General features: G+C 38.9%; 1 protein-coding gene across 1 annotated transcript in view; it reads right to left on the reverse strand.

Moving 5' to 3' along the window:
* The window catches only part of LOC104288905 (sodium channel protein type 5 subunit alpha-like), a 35,546-nt gene that overhangs the window by 12,051 nt on the left and 2,643 nt on the right, over nucleotides 1-20,852 (reverse strand). Inside the window, exons 3-17 of the mRNA XM_009887777.1 lie at nucleotides 20,488-20,592; nucleotides 18,236-18,364; nucleotides 17,369-17,460; nucleotides 16,286-16,507; nucleotides 13,746-13,803; nucleotides 12,936-13,077; nucleotides 11,718-11,915; nucleotides 10,631-10,813; nucleotides 8,838-8,964; nucleotides 6,828-7,066; nucleotides 6,287-6,487; nucleotides 5,136-5,489; nucleotides 2,599-3,036; nucleotides 1,508-1,654; nucleotides 291-414 (exon numbers count right to left, since the gene is read on the reverse strand). Of these exons, the coding sequence (XP_009886079.1) occupies nucleotides 291-414; nucleotides 1,508-1,654; nucleotides 2,599-3,036; nucleotides 5,136-5,489; nucleotides 6,287-6,487; nucleotides 6,828-7,066; nucleotides 8,838-8,964; nucleotides 10,631-10,813; nucleotides 11,718-11,915; nucleotides 12,936-13,077; nucleotides 13,746-13,803; nucleotides 16,286-16,507; nucleotides 17,369-17,460; nucleotides 18,236-18,364; nucleotides 20,488-20,592 (2,759 nt within the window). The remainder of the gene's footprint in view (nucleotides 1-290; nucleotides 415-1,507; nucleotides 1,655-2,598; nucleotides 3,037-5,135; nucleotides 5,490-6,286; nucleotides 6,488-6,827; nucleotides 7,067-8,837; nucleotides 8,965-10,630; nucleotides 10,814-11,717; nucleotides 11,916-12,935; nucleotides 13,078-13,745; nucleotides 13,804-16,285; nucleotides 16,508-17,368; nucleotides 17,461-18,235; nucleotides 18,365-20,487; nucleotides 20,593-20,852) is intronic.

Consider the following 20,852-nt stretch of genomic DNA (forward strand, 5'->3'; position numbering starts at 1 on the left):
GAAAGTCATCTCACTTCACTATAATAATCTCATTTTGGGGGATTGGGCCTATGCCATTGCCCATGTCCCAGTTAGAAGCATTTGACTTTTAAGGAAAGGGGGTTTTATTTTTCAGGTGCCACAATCTCAGTGTTGACTAGAGAGGGACAATGATTTAGACTATTTATCCGATTTCCAGATAACTAAAATTAACAGAAAATAATCTCACATTATTGGCTCAGCATCACTAGAGAAACAATTCAGGTTTTGACTCTTCTCACTTCCCAGTAGTGAAACTGCGAGAATCTTACCTTCCGGAAAACATTTTTCTGGAGTCTTGAAGTCTTCAGTAAGCTCTGGAATCTGCCTCAAAAGGTCTTCAGGGTTTGTCAGATCCACTGTGCTGCCTTCAGAAGAAGAGCTGATGCTGTCAATCTACCGAGCAAAATAAGATCAGGTATTGATTATTTCTACATTCAGCTCCAAATGGATAAATTAATCCATGAAAAAATAACATTCAAAATTAAAACTTGGTTATGTTCTATTGTTTCAAGCAGTGTTGGTAATGGAGCAAACTTCGTGATTTTAAAAGTATATGAGCTCAGAAGTACCGATAGGTGCATTGAAATAGAGGCCAAAGCTATGTAATTGCAGTGTTTATCTACATGAACCAGATGAACTGCTTAATAAGCTGGTGAATTGATAAGCTTTCTAACTTGCTTATCAGTCCATGTAGTTGTCAAAGTGGGATAAACTGCTCAGGTTAAAACCATGAAATCATAGGCAAATGCATACAAACAGGAGAACCAGAAAAATACATCTGATATTGTATCAGGAACTGAAACACCCGTTACATTATTTATGAAGTAGAAATTGGAATCATATCATATATTCTCCAGTTACAAAGTTTTTCTCTATCCCATCACACCTTATATAATGTATGATGAGTCTGCAGTTTATTACAAATTATTTACTGTATGTTTTTGTTCTTTTATGTTTTTGTTACTTTTTAAAAAGTATTCTTTATTCAAAATTATTCTAAAATATTTTTAATTAGTAACTACTATCTTTAAATGAGCTTCTCACTATGACATTAAAGTATTCCATTTCTTGCAACTGGTATACTTAGGACACAGGCAGGCTTGCTGGAATTTCCCACTTTTATTTGGAAGTGTATCTCTTTTAATGCCTCCCCCTCCCCCATTTTTGTGTACTCAAATTGCAATAAATGGAAAATAGCAGAGAGCATTTTGTAAATTATCTATTTGAATTAAATTATTTTTTTTAGCTTTTCCACCTCTAAACACTTTCTTTCTTTACTTTTTTCTTTAAAATCAATACCTAGAAACCCAGCACCGCTTCGATTTCATTCACAAAATTCCAGCTCTGTCGTTAACCATCCAGACTGGCTACTGCAAGCTCAGAGCTGCTGCTGCCACTAAACTCCACTCCAGAAAATCCTTGAACAGAAACATACCTGACCGTGACCAGTAATGGAAAGTCAATGCCATAGAAAAAAAAAAGTTACCTCTTTTTGCTCTGGTGATGATGGTTCAACCTTCCTATCCTTTCCTAGGTAAAGCACACTGAATTCTTCAGAGGAGAATCCAGATCCTTTACTCCAGCTTCCTGAATTTTTCCCTCTTTCTCCCCTTTGCCTCAGCTGATTTTCATCCTGAAAATAATCCATGGATTAGAAGGGGTTTCTTTTCACTTTTTGGAGGGTGGACAAGTTGGAAGGGAAAGAAAGATAAGATACGCATTTTATTTAAAGTGGGGCTCTGAAGACAAAAATCGTAAGACGTGACCATTTTGAGTCTCTGATTTTACCTAAGGACAAAGAAAGGGAAAATTTTACCAATGAACATTCATCAAACTAAGGAATTAGTATTTTAGTGAACTAGTGAAAAGTTAAGTGAGAAATTTTGCATAGGGATTAAGATGGAAACTTAAGGTGGGAAGCCTTGTGTCTAGAAAAGGAGTCTTCTGTGGCTAAAACAGAACTGAAAAATTCAGAGAAAACAAAGAAATAGGACAATAATTGCTATCATATAAGAAACATATCCTTAATAGAGCCACCTCATACTTAATCCTTCCACCTTCTAACAATTACTATATTCAGCAAGGACAGAAGACAAAGAATGGACCAAAGCTGTACACTTCTATTACGAGTCCATGATAATGTTCTTTATGCAGAACATACATTTCAGATCTGTCACATAGATAATGTCAAAATAAGTGACATGTTTACATAAGTTTTTACATAAAAATTCCAAGTTCACAAAGGACAGTCACAGGTATGTATGGACAATCTATGGGCTATGTAATTACCTGTGTGTATCATAACATGTCAGCCAGGAATTCCTGCAGCAAAGCCAACAATTTATGGTCTTCTTTTTAAGACCATGAAAATGTCTTGATTTTTAAAAGGCTCCAAGTGATAATTTACCCTCTTCTTAAATGTTCCTACTTTTGGTTCTATTTCAAAATTTGGTAACTCCCTGGAAATGGATCAACGTATGCCACCCTGTTCTGCTAGAGATAGTCTTCTACCATACATGCACCTCTCAATATATATATGCATTCTACTGTTCCAACACAAATAAAGACATTTATTACCTGTTTGCTGTATTCTATCTCTGTGAATGTACTCAGCTTATCATCATCTTCAAAACCCTCACTTGTATTCTCTGCCTCAGCAATAGGGACACAAACGAATACATTGGGATTGGTAATAAAATCTTCAAGACCTGAGCATTTGTCCCCGTTTTTCTCAGTCCATTGATTATTGTAATTCTCTTTACAATTTTTTATTTCTTCACACTTGAACCCAAGTGGGTTCTGTGCAGTCAGTTTGATTTTCTTCCTGTGTGCTTTCTTTAAGTGCCTGAGCTTTCCACAGCAGGTATCCCACGTAACGCTCTTCACAAAGTGAAATCCCTTGTGAATTCGAGCTAAGGCAATCCGCAGATTGTTCATCTCTCCATCATCTTCTGCTGTCTGGAGACTGTCGGTGCTGAAGGAATTCAGCAGTAGTGCAATGAAAAGGTTGAGGACCTGAAAGTCATTGAAATAATGATAAAATTAAAAATCAGGAGAGTAGCTTTCAGAAACCTAAATTCTAACTTTGATTCTAACACAGATGCTATCAGAGTTCAGGCTTACCGAGCAAACCTTCCAGTACCTAAAGGGGGCCTACAGGAGAGCTGGGGAAGGACTTTTTATGAGGGCATGTAGTGATAGGACGAGGGGGAATGGCTATAAACTAGAAAAGGGTAGGTTTAGATTAAACATTAGGAAGAAATTTTTCACTTTGAGGGTGGTGAGGCACTGGAACAGGTTGCCCAGAGAGGTTGTTGAGGCCCCATCCCTGGAGGTGTTCAAGGCCAGGCTGGACGTGGCCATGGGCAACCTGGTCTAGTGGGAGATGTCCCTGCCCATGGCAGGGGGGTTGGAACTCAATGATCTTCAAGGTGCCTTCCAAGCCCATTTTATGATTCTGTGAAACCAAAACAAGGCAATAATGAAATGACTATGACTGATCATATTGTGGTTAATGGAGTAAATTTCTCTCTCAAGAAGTCCAATGTTCCCATGTCCCTCTTCTGCCAAAAAGTTGCTTAAAATAGTAGCTAAAACAGATCTGTCCATGCCAAATGCATTATTTGGCCAAAACAACTTTTCAAAGGTTATAGTAATAAGAAAGATTGTGATCATGGCTAGTTGGCTTAATAACATCGCTTCCTTCTTCAAACTAGAATTAAATCAGGCCTCTGTGGAGCTACTTCCAAAATCCTGCGTGAGATCAGATTCAAGCCCAGCAATTCCATCAAAACTGTAATGCTATCACAAAAATCAAACTCACAAGAAGCTTGAAGTGAGGTTTCCTCCCTGCTTTTGAGTACATTTAAATAGAAGAATTTGTAAACCTCACCTTTTTCTTTTTCTTTTTTTATTTTTAAGGGAATGAGAGAATGTATTTTTTTTCCTAATGTTTCAGTTTGGAATGGGATCGACATATCTTAATTTTTATCATGTCAGAACTGGGTTGGTAGCACCCCTGAGTCACCCAGGGACCACAGTCAGTGAACATTAGCTCTCCAGAGACCAATTCATCCCATCTGTCTTAGTTATTGACCTTAGGCTGGAATAAATCCCACTCTCAGATAGCTCTCTGTTTCCTTTCATCATAAGAAAGCCTAAACGAGGAGCATAAGCTAAGCACTTAATTGTTTAGCAGTTAACATTATGTGATATGAATGTCACTCACAGCATTTCATCACTGAAATCAATCACTGCGGTGCAGAACGGGAAGGACCCAGGGATTTGGGATTAGCCACAGAACAGACATTTCCCATAAATGGCTGCCTAAACTTAATTCTTTTCAACAGTTTCTTAAACTAAGGGAAGATTGGTATATGAATGATACTAAGAATGACATGAGAAATTAAGCTACTGAAGAAAAAAAATATTTTTATGATTTGGGCATTAGAAAAGGGCAGAACAGGACCAGGAAGGCAGTCTGCCCCTTAAGCCCCAGCATGGGTTTGTGAGGCTGTGTAGGGTACACCATAGCAGGATCTACCTCTTGGGTGTAAACGTGCTTAGAGGTGATAAAAGAAAGTCCTCATTTCACAGAATCACACAGAATCACAGAGTGGTTAGGGTTGGAAGGGACCTCTGGAGATCATCTAGTCCAACCCCCACTTCTTCAGTGGTAGAAGTGTAGATTCTGCCATTTGCTGGTAAAGAATTCAGTATTTGCATGAGATCTTAAAAAATAAATTGATTTACAGAGGGACTTAAGCACTCAGCTCCATTAATTCAAGCAAGTAAACCATAAGCCTTACTGATGATTCATATCCAGATCCCAAGGTGTGAAGAAACATAGTTGCCTATATTATATTTACTGCAAAGATAATCCTCGTTACATCGCAACATGAAAAGGTCAAGTGATGCTGCGTACAAAGCACACAAAATGCAAAAAGATGGACGGCGGCTCAAAGGTGAAAGGCAAAAGAGGCTTTTGCAGATGATAGCACACACAGGTAACTCTCACCTGCGTTTTTGGAAACTACTTTTTTTTTTGATAAAATGGCAATTAAGTAGATTCTACCATTTACAGCATAAAGAGAAGAAAATATTGGAAAACTCACCACTAAATTTCCTATCACCATGACCAGCAGAAAGACAAGAAAGCACAGCGGTTGTTCAGCAACCACCATGCAGTCCCACATGGTCTCAATCCATTCTCCACACAGAATTCGGAAAACGACGAGGAATGAGTGGAAAAAGTCCATCATGTGCCAGCGTGGCGTGCCATGTTTGTGTATTTTATGGCTGTTCTCCCCATAGCTTCTCCCAAAAAGTTGCACCCCTACTATAGCGAAAATGAAAACGATGATTGCCAGGACAAGAGTCAGATTACTCAGTGCTCCCAGGGAGTTACCAATTATTTTAATTAGAGTGTTTAAAGTTGGCCAGGACTTTGCCAGCTTGAAGACCCTCAGCTGTGTAGAAACATAAAACATTGTGTTAGACATTGTTAGACATAACCCATATTTGCACCATTCAAATCCTGCAAAAACCATTTTACAGATACTCTGAACTATTCCAGCAATGTAATATTTGTGGCACTGTGACACTAATAAAAAAAAATATTTATAGATTTTATTATTTTTTTTTTCAACTAGGCAACACTACAAACATAATCTAACCCCCCTGTAAAGGAACAGGCTAACTTTATTCCTTGGTATGTATTTGGCCCACACAGAGAGGTATCCATACAAGGCACCTGATGTAGATGATGGTGCCTAATGTACATGTAATGCAAAGGACCAAAGTTGGGAAACCGGCTGCTATATTACTATAAAAGGAGTCTATCTTTTGGTAAAGCAACCTAAATCGGTCCATGGTGTATGATATGAATACCTTAACATCATTTCACGTCTGTTTTTTAATCATTGGTTTTTTTCCATATTTGTACTCTGACACTTTTTTCCTAAGTTTCCTGTGCTAGTTTTTTTTTTTATTTTTGACACCAGTTTTACAACATGTCTACTCTGGAATATTCCCCTCGCCCCCCGAATATTTCTTAGTATGTTCAAAAGAAATGTACATGCCATTAAACTCTAACATCACAGGGAGTTTAAGACTGTGTTTCTTATTCCCAGTGCCCAGAGGAGGAAAAAAAATTAAAAAATAAAATAAAATAATAATTTCCTGCATCCTAACTGCAGGCAACAGAAGTATCCTCTATTATAGCCACAACACAGTTTTATACAACTGAGCAAGCATGAGGCATTACCAGTCTGAAGGATCGTAACACTGACAGGGTTCCTCCTTTTCTCCTTTCTTTCTTGCTTTTGTGTTTGGGTAAACTCAGTTCAATTAAACTCAATGTGACAATTATACTGTCAAAAATATTCCAGTGCTGCTGAAAATAATAATAGGGATCTAGAGCAATGATTTTTAAGATCATTTCTGCAGTGAAGATTCCTGTAAAAACCTGTGACAAAGAAACAGCAACATCAGCCTAAAAGTTGCCATGAATTTATCTTATCTTCAAATCATATTCCCACAAATACAGTAACATTCATGGACAGGTCAACAAAATGCATTTTTATGAACTTCTAATGCACATTAAGTTCAAATAGGAGGATTGTTTTCTGCTTTCTCAGGCGTGTGTTAGGAGTGCATCAGTAAAATTGCCTATATTACAAATTTGGAGTTTATAAATGCAGAGTTTGCTAAAGTTTAATTTTTAAATTTATTCTTTATGTCTCCAGTGAAAATACCCATCAATCAATCCTTTGTATAAAATATCACATAGTTGAGAATTTGCTTACCAAGTTGCCTACATTAAGCATCGATTTAAAATTATCTGACATATTATTGTGCTCCAGTGCCATGAACAAAGTGTTCATCACAATGCAAACAGTGATGGTGAGATCAATAAAAGGATCCTTTATGAAAGCAGCCACTTTTTTCTTGATTCTCAGCCAAAGCGGACAACAGTCCCAAATTAGATACTTTAAAGCAAAATCACTGAGGCACGGCGGGCATCTCCGCTGGGATTCTTCAAGTTCTAAATACAAAAGAAAACCCAACTATAATTAAATACTTATCACTGAGCAAGATGGTGAAATAATAACTTGAAGTACTCAAAAAAGCATAGAAGAAAAAGGAAACCTCATGTCACATAGAGCCCCAAAGCTTCCCTGTGCTTTCTACCATTCATGTGGTCTCTAGATCAGCTAAGACACGTGAAGATAAAATTCAGCAAAAATTGAATTCAAAATTCATTCATGTGAACTTAATTCAAAAGCCTTTGGGTCAGGTTTTATTTGCCTTAGACTCAGACTTGTACTACAATCATCTGACTAAATGTGGATGTTTATGATGATCACGTCACAGCCTCTCGCACTAGGGTCTTTATAGTCACTACAGCAGCCAAGACACTTGTCACCTTATCCTTATGTAGATGGCTGGGACACCGCCTGTATCACACCCAAAGTCTTTGTTTCCTTTGACCTTCAAGGGAGCTGAGGGCAGCCATGGGCATTCTGCTTGTAGTTGAGGCAAATCCAAACCACAGCGCCTGAAATTTGGCCTTAGGCTACTTCTACTGGAAAGGTCATGGCCACGATTTCCCAGCTGATGCAAGTTGCCACACCTCTCCATTTTCATAGAATCATAGAATTTCAGAATCATAGAATGGTTTAGGTTGGAAAGGACCTTAAAGATCATCGAGTTCCAACCCCCCTGCCATGGGCAGGGACACCTCCCACTAGACCAGGTTGCTCAAAGCCCCATCCAGCCTGGCCTTGAACACCTCCAGGGATGGGGCAGCCACAGCTTCTCTGGGCAATTTGTTCCAGTGCCTCAACACCCTCATAGTGAAAAATGTTTTCCTAATATCTATTCTAAATCTCCCCTCTTCCAGTTTGAAGCCATTACCCCTTGTCCTGTCACTAAATACCCTTGTAAAAATGTCCCTCTCCAGCTTTCTTGTAGACGCCTTTCAGACACTGAAGGGATAGAAGCTGTTCTGCCTTTGTCATGTACATCCTGTTGGTCAAATGTAAATCTCACAGCCTTTCTTTCTTCACCATCAATATTAATGAGTCCTTCAAAATACTTTTGACCCTGGTGAAGTCCTATGCAAATTCATTGACAAACTGGAGTTTACTTAAAGCTAAATAAAAGTACAGTAGGAATTATTAGTAATTTGGTTTTCAGCAACTTGAAAAATTTTCAAAGATCAGATGAGCTGATAATCCTGGTCTCCTGGTCCAGAAAACAACTAAAAAATTTGGGCTGAAGTTTTTCAGAAATTGCAAGAAAACTATCAGCCAGCATAATAAGAGTCAGGGATAAAATGTCCCCAAAAAATCCCATGGAGAGGTAAGCTAAAGGAATAAAATAGTGAGGTTAAGTATTCAAAACCCAGAAACTGTCAAAAATTATTTTTCTTGCATTGATCTTATTGTTGGATTCTGACTACGTCTCTGCCAGTTACACATCAGCGGTCACAGGGTCAGGAGGAGAAGACAGTATCCCAGTCCTGCACCTCAGATGTTAGAGAAGCTTCTTCCACCCGCTCTCCCATCCCCTTCACTGTCTGTTCTACAAAAAAAAAAAAAAGATCTTACAATAGGCAAAGGGTATGTTCCAGTACATAAAGACTGTGTGATAATGCTTTTTTGTTGGTTTTTTTTTAAGAGCCAAATTAATGATGAAATTCCTTACTACACACTTACAAATCTCTGTTAACCTTTAAGAAATGTATTGACGTTTTGGTCTTCCATGCTAGCATTACCTTAGGATTGAAATAAGCATAATGAGGAACCACTTACCCTCCAAGACACTGGTAATTATGCTGACTGCGCTTGCTGCCCTTTGTCTCTGAAATGCCTCGTTAAAGTACTCCACTGACAGATGAGGAGGCAAATGCATCATGCTGCTCTCATCATTTGCAGCTGGCTGCTTAAAGAAGTAAATATGATTAGGGAGATACCACTGGGATAAAATGAAGTAGGATGTGAAGATGGGTAGCTATGAAAGTTAATACGAACAATGACATGCAACCAAATAAATGTACCTTTTTACAAGATGCAATAGATGTTAAGAGAGAAGGTCCTACTCTCCAGTAATAATGCTGTAGTAAATGGATCCTGCAAGCATGTAACAGCAACAGGGCAAGCACAAACTTTGGGAATAAGTGTATGAAGGGAAATAGGCCAAGGAAATATTCCAGAGACTAATGGAAAAGGAGAGAGATGAGGGATAAACTGGTAGAAAAGGATCTCCGCCTGTTTGGGGAATTGCTAAAGGTGGTGTGAAGGAGAAAGAAAATATGGGTACTGCTCAAAATGACCTCCCTGGACAGGGCACAGGGTAAAAAGACCCTCTGGTGACTTATATTTCCAGCACTCAGAACCTTCAAAAGTATTTTGGTACAAGTCGTGCATAGCAGAAAAACATGTTGTGTAACAGGAATGCTGAAGCAATGAACTCAAGTTTTTGGGAATTCATCAGTGTATTAAAAAACACGTTCTACTGACAACTCACTCCCCACATGAGTATGCTTCACTTCACATCACTTTTTGCCACTTCACTAAAACTCTTAAGAAAAATCTGACTCTAATGGAGAAACCGTAATATGAAGTATACACTTAAAATAGTAACTTTTACTTACCAGATCGCCCTTTCCTGGGTCTTCCATCACTGGTGGAAGCATTACTCCTTCCGAAGACACTGGATCTAGACTGTGCCCCCTGCTGCCTCCTCCTTCCATCCCCAGAATCACCCCATTGCAGTTATCCGTGTTGGTCCACTTGCTGCTCTGCACGCAGTTCGGGGTAGCGGGGTGAGAGCTGTGGCTCATTTGACTTTGCACACTGGAGCGTCTTCCCATCTGCGTCACCGACAGCGACCGACGCGGGATTTCGTGTTCCCCAGCACTGCGGGTTTCCTCGTCACCGAGATCCATTCTGGAATCAACTTCTAAAGCAGGTATTTGGAAATTGAACACGCTCCCATGGCTAAGTCTGCGTTTCACTTGATTTGCGTTGGGACCATACACCAGCCCAAGGAAAGACTAAAAGTCCAGGAAAAGGAATAAAGAGAGAGTGGCATAATACCATAGAGAAAATTTTGGGAAGCAGTAAATGTTTAGCGTTTCATAACATTTTCTATCAACCATTGCAAGTCCAAAACTCTTATTTGATTTAGATTTTTCAGGAAGGATTATGCTTAGATTTTAAAGGGCAAATAATAAAATCCTATCAAATGTAGCAGCTATTTTTGTGATAAGCTCTATATTTATATTTTAAGTAAGAATTTTTAACAGAGAATAATGGCACAAAAGTTAAATTCTGATAGTCATTCCCTTTTTTCCCTATTTCTCAATGTTACATAAAACGTATATTAACTGTTATTATAACTTTCCTTTCATCCTTCATTTGTAATATTTCCTTTTCAAATTAATTTTTACATATAATTCTTCCTTGTCCTAAAAGGTTGTTTATTTTAAAGACTTAAGAGTGATCAGTGTTTGTAACAGGATTTGGTTTGTGCTTCCAAGCAATTTATTTTAGTATTAAAATTAGAAAAGCTGTAAGTATCTCAGATTCAGACAATAGATTACCAACTTTCGGTGACTGTCTGTGGACTGTGACTTGGGGAATTGTTCTTCTTCTTCATTATCTTCTATCCCCAAGGACTTATTTCTCTTTTTCCTATTGCTTCTTTCTTTGATTTCTTTGGTAGACAGTGATGAGGCTTCAAAGGAGCTAATTGACAGGATATCAATTCCTTTAATAGCCAACGACTGAAATTAAAACAAAAACATGGACGATATTTTTGCTGGGTACTTTGAATACAAGCAGAAAGAAAAAACACTTCTGTGCTCTGTATTATTTCCTCTTAACAATTTGTTTTTCACAAAACCCGTTAAAAATCTTTCAATATGTGATAACACTAAAAGAAAGAGGAGAGAATTTCCCCAACATATGGAGCACTGAACAATTTGTTATTTGCAGTATGTTACATGATCGCATGTATTGAGCCTGCCAGGGGCAAAATAGTCACATTATAGCTCATATTCCTCTGTATGGCAGATTTGCTTACAACAAAAATACTCAGTTTGAAAATAATGCTGTAGAATATCTCATTTTCCCCAAATAAATGCTCAAACAGTACTAAAATTCTGTCTTTTCATTGGGGATCCTTGGGACTGTATTCACACTGTGTCTGACTTTCCTTCCCATACTGAATTTAGGACAATATTTGGAAAACACAGGAGTATTTTGTTCCAGAAGCTTCTACACCCTTTAAGTTACCAGGAGACTTTTTGTTCAACTACAAAAGGTTTTAGATCAGATTTTAATGTTGTTGCTCAATGGAATTACTGCATATTTCTCTTCTCAGCAGTCCATGATAATAAAATAGAAGAAAAATTAAAAAACAACTACATTTTCTTTTGGAAACTGCTAGCTGATGGAATTTCATGTTTTCCAGATTTTAAAATACTATTTTTCTTACACTAACAGTGGCCTTCAATGCTGATTATCCACAGCAAAATTAATTGTTTCACAGGAAAAATACACAGCTGAACAAGGAATGGCTCCTGTAGCTCTAGGTATCACTACTTTCAGTAAGTTATCACTCGCTCCTGTTCCCATAAATGACTACTCTGGACAGCCATATACAATAATTTGGAATAATTTGCGTACCTCCTGCTCCTTCTGTAATAATTCCATGGCTTCCCGAAATTTCCTCTCCTTTGCCTCCGTCTCAGCAATGGTGGCCTTGTTCTGGTCTTCGTATGCCATTGTTACTACAGCCAGAATCAAGTTGACTAGATAAAATGAGCCCAGAAAGATGACCAGCATGAAGAAGAGTATATACACCTTCCCAGAAGCTCTGAGGGTCTGTAAGCAACACACCCCAGAGATAAAAATTACCATATAAAATAGCAAATAGGTTTTCAATTTGTCTCTGAAAATCTTTAGAAGCACTCAGCTTCCTAGATGCAATGTTTTAGGAAGCTTAAACGGAAATATACCTTCTTTGGCCCTTCTTATGGAACCGTAGAATCATAGAATTTTTTTGATTGGGAAAGACCTTTAAGATTGTAAGTCCAACCATTAATCGAACACTGCCAAGTTACCACTAAACCATGTTCCTCAGCACCACATCTGCGTGTCTTTCAACTACAGACACGTAGAAATGGTGATTCCACCACTTCCCCGGGCAGCCTGTTATTGACAACACTTTCAGTGAAAAAGTTTTCCCTAATATCCAATCTAAACCTCCCCTGGTGCAACTTAAGGCCATTTCCTCTTGTCCTGTCACCTGCTACTTGGGAGAAGAGACTGATCCCCACCTCTCCACAACCTCCTTTCAGGGAGCTGTAGAGAGTGATAAGGTCTCCCCTCAGCCTCCTTTTCTCCAGGCTAAACAACCCCAGTTCCCTCAGTTGCTCCTCATAAGTCTTGTGCTCCAGACCCCTCACCAGCTTCATTCCCCTTCTCTGGACACGTTCCAGCACCTCAATATCTTTCTTGTAGTGAGGGGTTCCCCCTCCTTCCCCCTCTTCATATACCATTGTCTATGAATCACTGGTCACATACTCCACGAGGACAACTGAGATGGCATTGTTGTATTTTTGAAGGACAATACAGGACCCTTTTAGTACTTTTTTTTTTTTTTTTTTAAGCCCCTAAACCAGCAGGGTGGTAGGGACTGGGAAGGAATAGGGATTTCTGGGAAGCACTTCAGCATCCTTTTTCTCGAAGTCACAGCTTGCAGGAAGGGGGAAGGGAGGATGTGGGCTCGATGACTTGCAGCTATCGCTTTTATTTGAGGTTTCTTGTTCTCTCTACACATTTTATGCTTTGGCTATTGCTCTCCCTGGAAGACCAGCTCTGAGTTTTGCACAAAGTTGATACCTGCTGGTACAGACGCTCCCAGTAGTCCTGGGTCATGAGGCGAAACAAGGAAAGAAAAGCCCAGCCAAACGTATCAAAACTAGTGAAGCCGTAATCAGGATTTGGCCCAGCTCTTAAGCATACATAGTCTGGAGGACAGATCCTAGAAGTAATAATAAAAATTGGAGGTCTTTTAACCATTCAGATTTCAAGGAAAACTTCAGCTTATATGAGAGTTCTGATTATTATTCAGCTCTGCATTGCATTATGTTGCAAACCAATTTTCCAGTCCAGGTGGTATTGGCTGGAAAGTGAGATGGGAAAAGCAACCCACAACCCAGCAACAAAGGAAGAAGACAGGCTGGAGCAGACCACCAACCCAGGACAACTCCATCATCACCAGTCCCCATCCCCTGCCCCCCACTGCAAAGCAGCCACATCTCCCTCCTTGCCCAAACCCGCCCTCCAAAACCCATGTTTTGTTTTCCCAGTTTGACACTCATGAGCCTTCACAGAGAGGAGAGTGTCTGTCCTGTGCCATATCTGAGATCCTTCATGTTTTCAGTTCTCTCGGACATCCGTGGGGAAGAGAAAGACAGCACTTGTAGAAGGGCTTGAAGGAGTTGAGACCTGAATAAGCCAACTGCAGGTTCATGCTTCATTCTCTAAAAGTATTAAATTGGCTGTTTACTGTATTTTGTTGTCTCTGTTCCTGTTTCTGCGTTCCAGGAAAGCCTGGAATTTCTGCTTTCACCTCTTATGACTGAGCAAATACAGAAGCGCTGAGGCATAGAAAGCTTCCAAACAAGAAATATTCATAAGTGCACTTACCCAGCACCAGAACCACATAGCAAAACATCTGAGGTGCCCTCTTTCTTAGCAAAGTATGCTATAAAAAAAAAGAGGAAAAAAAAAAAATTAAAAACAAAGCACATCCTAGCCCAAATCCTCTATCCTTTAAATTGGGTAGTGATGAGTAATCAGTGACCCATAAGTGAATGTGTGCACACATGAACATTGCTGTGTAGCAAATATGAGATGAGCACTGAAGTACGAGACAGGTTTCCCACGCTCACGGTCACTGCACTAGATTGCAAGATACCCTGTCCTCATTTATAAACATGCACACGTGTATGCACAAATTTCAGTCCTTAAAATGGAAATTTTTAAAAATATTATCACTTTGGCCACATCTGCATGAAGGAAATCAAGAATTGGAGAGCACAGGCTCAAGCATGGTCCCAGGTTTGTTAATTGTTAGCACAAACTCTGGCACAGTTTTGGCTCGTAGCAATTAGCCCTCCCCAGGACAGCATACAAACGTCATTTAGGGTAGCATAGATGAGTTCTGTTTCCAACGAGCGATAAAAACAAAGTCTTGTTTTGAGGAGCAAGAAAGAGTATTTTTCTGTGTGGATATATACCGTGCTGTGTCACTGCACTGCTGAGCCAAACAGCAGGTCCTAACCCTGCTTGGTTGAGAAATACAGATTTCTCCATTAGGATGCTGGAGCTGTGCCCTTTTTTTCCTCTTTCCAATTCTCTTAGCATGAGTTTCTCCGATACCTGAGCTAGCAGCAGACTGAGAGAAATAGCTTTAGTGCTTAATAGCTAATTAACCCCATTAAGACGCGGGTTTACTGTCCCAGATGAAAGGGAGGTCTTGTGTCTTCCTGGTGTTTCTCAAACCTCAGCTGAGCTCATCAGGTAAGTCAGCATGAAGCAGGAATCTTTATCAGCTGTACTGTACCAAGTAAATACACCACAAAGGAATGAGTCACTATCTGCGCTACTTTCCACCCAAATTTTGTTTAGCTCTGCTCCTGCAAACGGACAAAAAGTCTTTTAAAGAAGATTCAGTGGTTGAGCTTCAGAGAATCATAACAATATCTAGTGATCCATGTTGGGGATGGGAGCTTCACACAAAGTCAGGACCAAATCAGCCCATAAAAAATACAGAAAAATACAATTTAACAGAAAACTGGGCTTGCAGAAAAATATCATTTAACAGAAAACTGAGCTTCACACAAAGTCAGGACCAAATCAGCCCATAAAAAATACAGAAAAATACAATTTAACAGAAAACTGGGAAAAAAAAAAAAAAAAAGGAAACCAACAACTGATGTAAGTCATAAATCCTGCAGGAAAGTCATATAGCTTTCATTCAACCCATATGGGCCCTTGTGTTCCTACGGTCATTGCAAATCACCCTGCACACAATGTGTGTGGCATGGGATGTGAACAAGACAAAGCTTGTGAAGCAACACAGATTTTCAATTATTTGAGCCCTACCTTCTCTGGACCACTGCCTTTATACAGCTGCAATGTTTTACATTAAAAAAGAAAAAAAAAAAAAAAAAGGAAACCAACAAGAAGAAAAAAAAAGGTGGTTTTGTTTCTTGTTTCTTCAGCACAGAAAATCAGTATTCTTGTATACGTAAATTACTTTGGTTTTACATGTGTTTTTTTGGCAGGTGCGAGTTTCTTGCAAAAAGTTTTTACTCGAAAGTTGTTTATATAAAGAATTTCTTCCCCCTGGACTATGAAGTTTATAAAGTAATCCTGTCTGAACAAGCCTCCCACATGGAGTGTATACAAACAGCAATCCTGTGTGACTTTTTTATGTGTTTCAACATTTCCCCTGGGAGAATGCTTTTCTGCCTGTATAACTGCTGCTACGTCTGAAGTCGGTGGTGAAGATTTTCTTCAGTGATGAATATTTCTTCATATTGCTGGCATAGATACTGCTTCCTTTGACTGTATTTTTTTCATGCGTTTTGAGGCTTTTCCTTTCTCATTTGCATCTTAGAGTTGCTGTTCCTCTGAGTCGATTTGGTGTGTTTTCACATCTCTGCTCTGTGTTTCCATCACCAGCCTCAGCCAAGACATACATGAAAGATGTATATTATATGTATCTTATATGAGATATAAAATGTATGTCATATATATAAGGTACATATGATGTGAAGAAGAAAGTAACTGACTTTTAAATAAATTTCTCTGTTTCAAGCTGAAAAGTATTTCACTGGGCAGCAAAACGAAGGTGTACAGACTCTTCAGCACATAGCAAAAGGTGAACTTTGGGGAATTAAAGCAGAGAATGAGCTAATGCATGTTTTGGTTATTGTCATATTCTGGGAAACAGAGTTGGACGTTACTGGAAAATTTAGGAGTGCTGTTTCTTATAATGAAGGGAAGAGGTGCATTCCTGGATGCCTGCAAGTTGCTCTGGCAAGCTGAAGGCCATTATCAGGTAGTCACTCATCAAAATATCAATCATCAAAACGTCCATATCGTTTACAGCAGTGGTTATACATGTATGCATAGGTGTCTATACTGTCATCTAAATAAGAATTAAGGAGAAAAATTACCTGTATCATTAAGAAACATTTCATAGGATTCCCATCTTTTGTTAAGGAAAGAAACCATTTCATTGAGTTCTGTAGAGTTCCTGACACATTTTTGTCTTAGATTGCCCTTAAAAAGCTGGAGGCCTATGAGGGCAAAGACACTCAGGCAGAAAACAGTCAGGATCATCACATTGGCAAGTTTCTTAACAGACTGGATAAGTGCCCCTACAATGATCTTGAGACCTGGGAAGACAATATACAAAGGAAAAACAGAATGAAAAACTGAGATTCCTATGTCGTACTTGATTAAAGTTAAACCAATTTATAACAACCAAAGTATCAAAATTGCTGTATAATTGTGGCAAACATATTTGCAATGCACATATTTTTGATGAGAGTGGTTAATATGAGAACAATATTTTTTCCTCATTTGACTGACCCTACAATTTCCAGATGTCCCTTTAATCCCTGTAAAATATTTAGGCAAGGATGAGGAACCAGAGATAGTCGATTTTTTTCCTTATCCAGACAGAGTAATATTCATAATTCAAATAAAATTTCCAACATTGGTAGTCTGTGAAAAAAATGAAAACAATAATGACTATGATCAAAAAGACCAGAAAGAGAAGACAGAGGCAACCTACTGGTTCTTACTTTGAATTTTGTCATGAGAAAGAATTTACTGGCTTTATCACTAAGGGAAAAGTGAAAAAGAAACTGTTTTCCAAGGGATGATGTAATATCATTAATAGTAAACTCCGTTCCATCACCAGAGGTGTTTCTGTTGAACCATATCACACAGCCCAGCTAGAAGACCATTCTGTAAAACTGACATTATAAAGTGTTTAAAAAATCTTTTAAAGCATAATGAAAATAAATTAAATACAAGATTGTTTCTAACACTTGATTTATTCTGGTTTGCCAGGTGATCCACGACACTATTTGTGTCTACAAATTTAGCAGTGTCTACAATCAATGAAAGATACAGAAAAGGGGAAAAAAAGAAAAAAAAAAGGAAAAAAAAAGGGCAAAAGCCAACATTTTGATTGGAGCAAAGAATCAGTTGTAATTAGCAGAAAATATTCAGCAGCTGGGATTTCTTACCTGGGACTACTGAAATGGTTTTTAAAGCTCTCAGAACCCTGAAAGTCCGAAGGACTGACACGCTCCCCAAGTTACTAAATGCTCCCACGTACCTGTAAAGTCAGGACGTGATATGTCAAGTGGTTGAACGGGGTAAACAGGGCAATTATTTTACAGTTGTCATTCTTAACTGTCAATCCTTCCAGCATATTTTAAGTATTAATAAAGGAAATATAAAGGATTTGTCTGAAGACTTATAAACTAGAAACCCATTTCTTAATTATTAGCTTCCTTATGAGGTAGGTCTTGGCTTGTGCACAACTCCTTTTGTGTCAGCATCTTAAAATATCATGCATTTAAAATATAAACAAAGATCACTCTCAAAATTATTAATGTCAGGCTGAAGCGCCGGCTGAACCGGTTTGATCTCCCTTCTGTAGCGGCACCTAACCAGTATAAAAGCTTTCTGATTACTGCAAACTGAAGCTCAAACTGTAATTTTTGGAGATGAGGAGCCCAAATGTAATCCACTGTTCTGGTGTCTATACTGCTGTCTGTTTTCAAACTTACACTTTCATTCACAGGATCAGTATGTCTGTATTTGACAGCACAGCTATTATTTTTCACTGATTGAAACGCCTCCGTTCACATACACCGACCACAGAGTACATCTTGCTCTGCACAGCTCTATTCCCTCCTTAAAAGACTCATACACTGTTGTTATTGATAAAACAAGGGGAAGAGTCAATATCCCAGGTAGTTTCAGATGCAGTTAGGACCCACAGGGTGTTTTTTCCTACTGCAGACAGCCTTTTGCACCACAGCAACAACAGCTTCAAATACAGAGCGCGAGCGCAGGTAATCCATGTTTTACGTTTTCCCACTTACGCCATAACAATAACGCTGAAATCCAACCAGTTCCAGGGATCTCGAAGGAAAGTGAATTCATTCAGACAGAATCCTCTTGCCAATATTTTTATCAGCGATTCAAAAGTGTAAATGCCAGTGAAAGTAAATCTATGGACGGGAGAAAAGTGCCAAAGGAAAATAGCAATATTAGCAATTAATGAAAGAGACGCAGTTAGACTACTTACTGTCTAGGCAAACAAACCAAGCCAAAGCTGCAGAGAAGTAATGGAAAGAGGGATGTTGATTTCAGTGGATTATCTCAGTATTTGACTCATATGTGGTTTTGAGACAGCAGTTGACTGCAATCTGGACATGGCTATTAACGGGCATGTCTGTGACGTGGTTTTGTGGCATTTAAAAATTTTTTTCAAACTCCTTCATGTGTGTCCCCATAATCTGAGGAACACAGCACTCCTAGCTGCTTGCTAAAATAAAGATCAAAATTTGTATCTTCCTCTGGTTTCAAGCAGCCAAGCGAATGTGTGATGTGCTGTGTGTTATTTACTTTAGGCACGCAGCATCCATTTCTGTGCAGAACATTTAAAACACTTAGAGAAATACAAGAGTACAGGATTTTCAATTTAAGATGGCAATTATTCTTATTAATGGAAAATTATCAGTAAAAGCTCTTTTGGACTTATTGAGTGCACTTATCATTTCAACAAGAGAGCGATCTCCCTACGGAATTCAAAAGGCATTCATTTGGTAGTCAGCAAATGCACTAAGAAATTATATGGATGTAGTGCTTCCCTTTTCATTTGGAACGAAGTATTCTGAAATTATTATTGAAATGCATTTGAACAGCAGTTTTGATGCCAACAGCAGATACAACTCTCATGCTCTGATAGATAGAGAAGTATCTCAGCATCTTCTGGAGATATGTAAACACCATGCAGAGCCTTGTCCCTGCTTGCATGCAGATTTGCCATTCCCAGCTGTTTCAGTGTCACGTATCATGAGATAGTCAGAAACAATTTTAGAGCTATTTTTAAAACTAAGTATTTTTGAATCTTTTCCTTTGCATTAGGTGTTAGAATTATCAGGGTTCATATTCTAACATCTTTATGCCAAACTGAAAAAGCAAGAGCTGCAATATTCTTAAAAGAAATAAAAACATGGCATTATCCAATTCAAGTGTGACTGCAAAGGCATGGATTTATTGTGATTTAATGTTGCAAGTGTTGGCAGTGCTGAAGGTAAGAGTTTTACTTTCTAACAACATCCCACAGGCCAGGAGCTTCTAACAGAACGTTTTATTAGAGCAAATACTCAGCGTTTCACTATTATTAAAAAGAATTTAAAAGACAGCAGCTCTTGATGTGCTTCAGCAGCATTGACAACAATGGGAAATGTGTCTGGATAAAGAGAAAATAATTACTGAGTAACTTCAGGAAGTGGGATAACAAACCGGAGCAGTAGGACAGACATGAAGCTAGCTCAACAGCAGAACTTAATTTACAGTCACTCTCTCTTGTGACTCCACAATTATTGTATCTATTGAGTTTTGAGACAAAAACACTCCCTCAGAGCAAAAAAAATTACAGTCATAACACAAGCAACTTTTCTTCTAAATCCCCTATAGACTGAGTGGTGTCCCTCAGGGGTCCATATTGGGACCAGTACTGTTCAATATCTTCATCAATGACAGTAAGATCGAATGCATCCTCAGCAAGTTTGCGGATGACACCAAGCTGAGTGATGCAGTTGGCACACCCGAGGGACAGGATGCCATCCAGAAGGACCTGGACAGGCTCAAGAAGTGGGCCAATGTGAACCTCATGATGTTCAACAAGGTCAAGTGCAGGGTCCTTCATCTAGGTTGGAACAACTCCTGGTATGAATACAGGCTGAGGAGTGAAGGGATTGAGAGCAGCCCTGCCGAGAAGGACATGGGGCTATTGATGGATGAAAAGCTGGACATGAGCTGGCAATGTGTGCTCACAGCCCACAAAATCAACTGCATCCTGGGCTGCATGGAAAAGAAGCCTGGCCAGCAGGGCAAGGGAGGTGAGTCTGCCCCTCTACTCCACTCTGGTGAGACCCCACCTGGAGTACTGTGTCCAGCTCTGGAGGCCCAGGCAAAGGAAAGACACAGACCTCTTTAAAGGTCCCTTCCAACCCAAACCATTCTATGATTCTGTGATTGTACTTTGAGTGAAGGCTGCAAGACAAGTATCAATAATTCAATATAACTCGAGAACTAAAACACATACATACCCACAGATACTTACTCAACATACTTGTTCCATGGAGATGGAGAAGTCTTAGAGGACTCATTCAGAGCCATGAATGCACAATTAGTTATAATAGTGCAAATGATAAACGAAGTGAATAATGTAAGTCATGGGAGTGAAGGCAAAGAATTTGACATTCTTTCAAATGTAACTAGATATTCTATCAGTCATACACGTACTGTCTGGTTTTGAGTTTAAAGCACGAGTAAGAACAGCATGCACATGTATTTGCTGATTTTGAGTCATATTAGAGAACAACACAGTACTGTTCTTATTCATGTCATCTGGGCTTCTGTATGGGGTAGAGATCTGCTGCTCTAAGCATTGTAAATTTGGTAAAAGTATCCTTAATCACTCAAAGT

This window comes from Charadrius vociferus, unplaced genomic scaffold (assembly GCF_000708025.1).
Source record: "Charadrius vociferus isolate BGI_N301 unplaced genomic scaffold, ASM70802v2 scaffold566, whole genome shotgun sequence".
Taxonomy (NCBI): Eukaryota; Metazoa; Chordata; class Aves; order Charadriiformes; family Charadriidae; genus Charadrius; species Charadrius vociferus.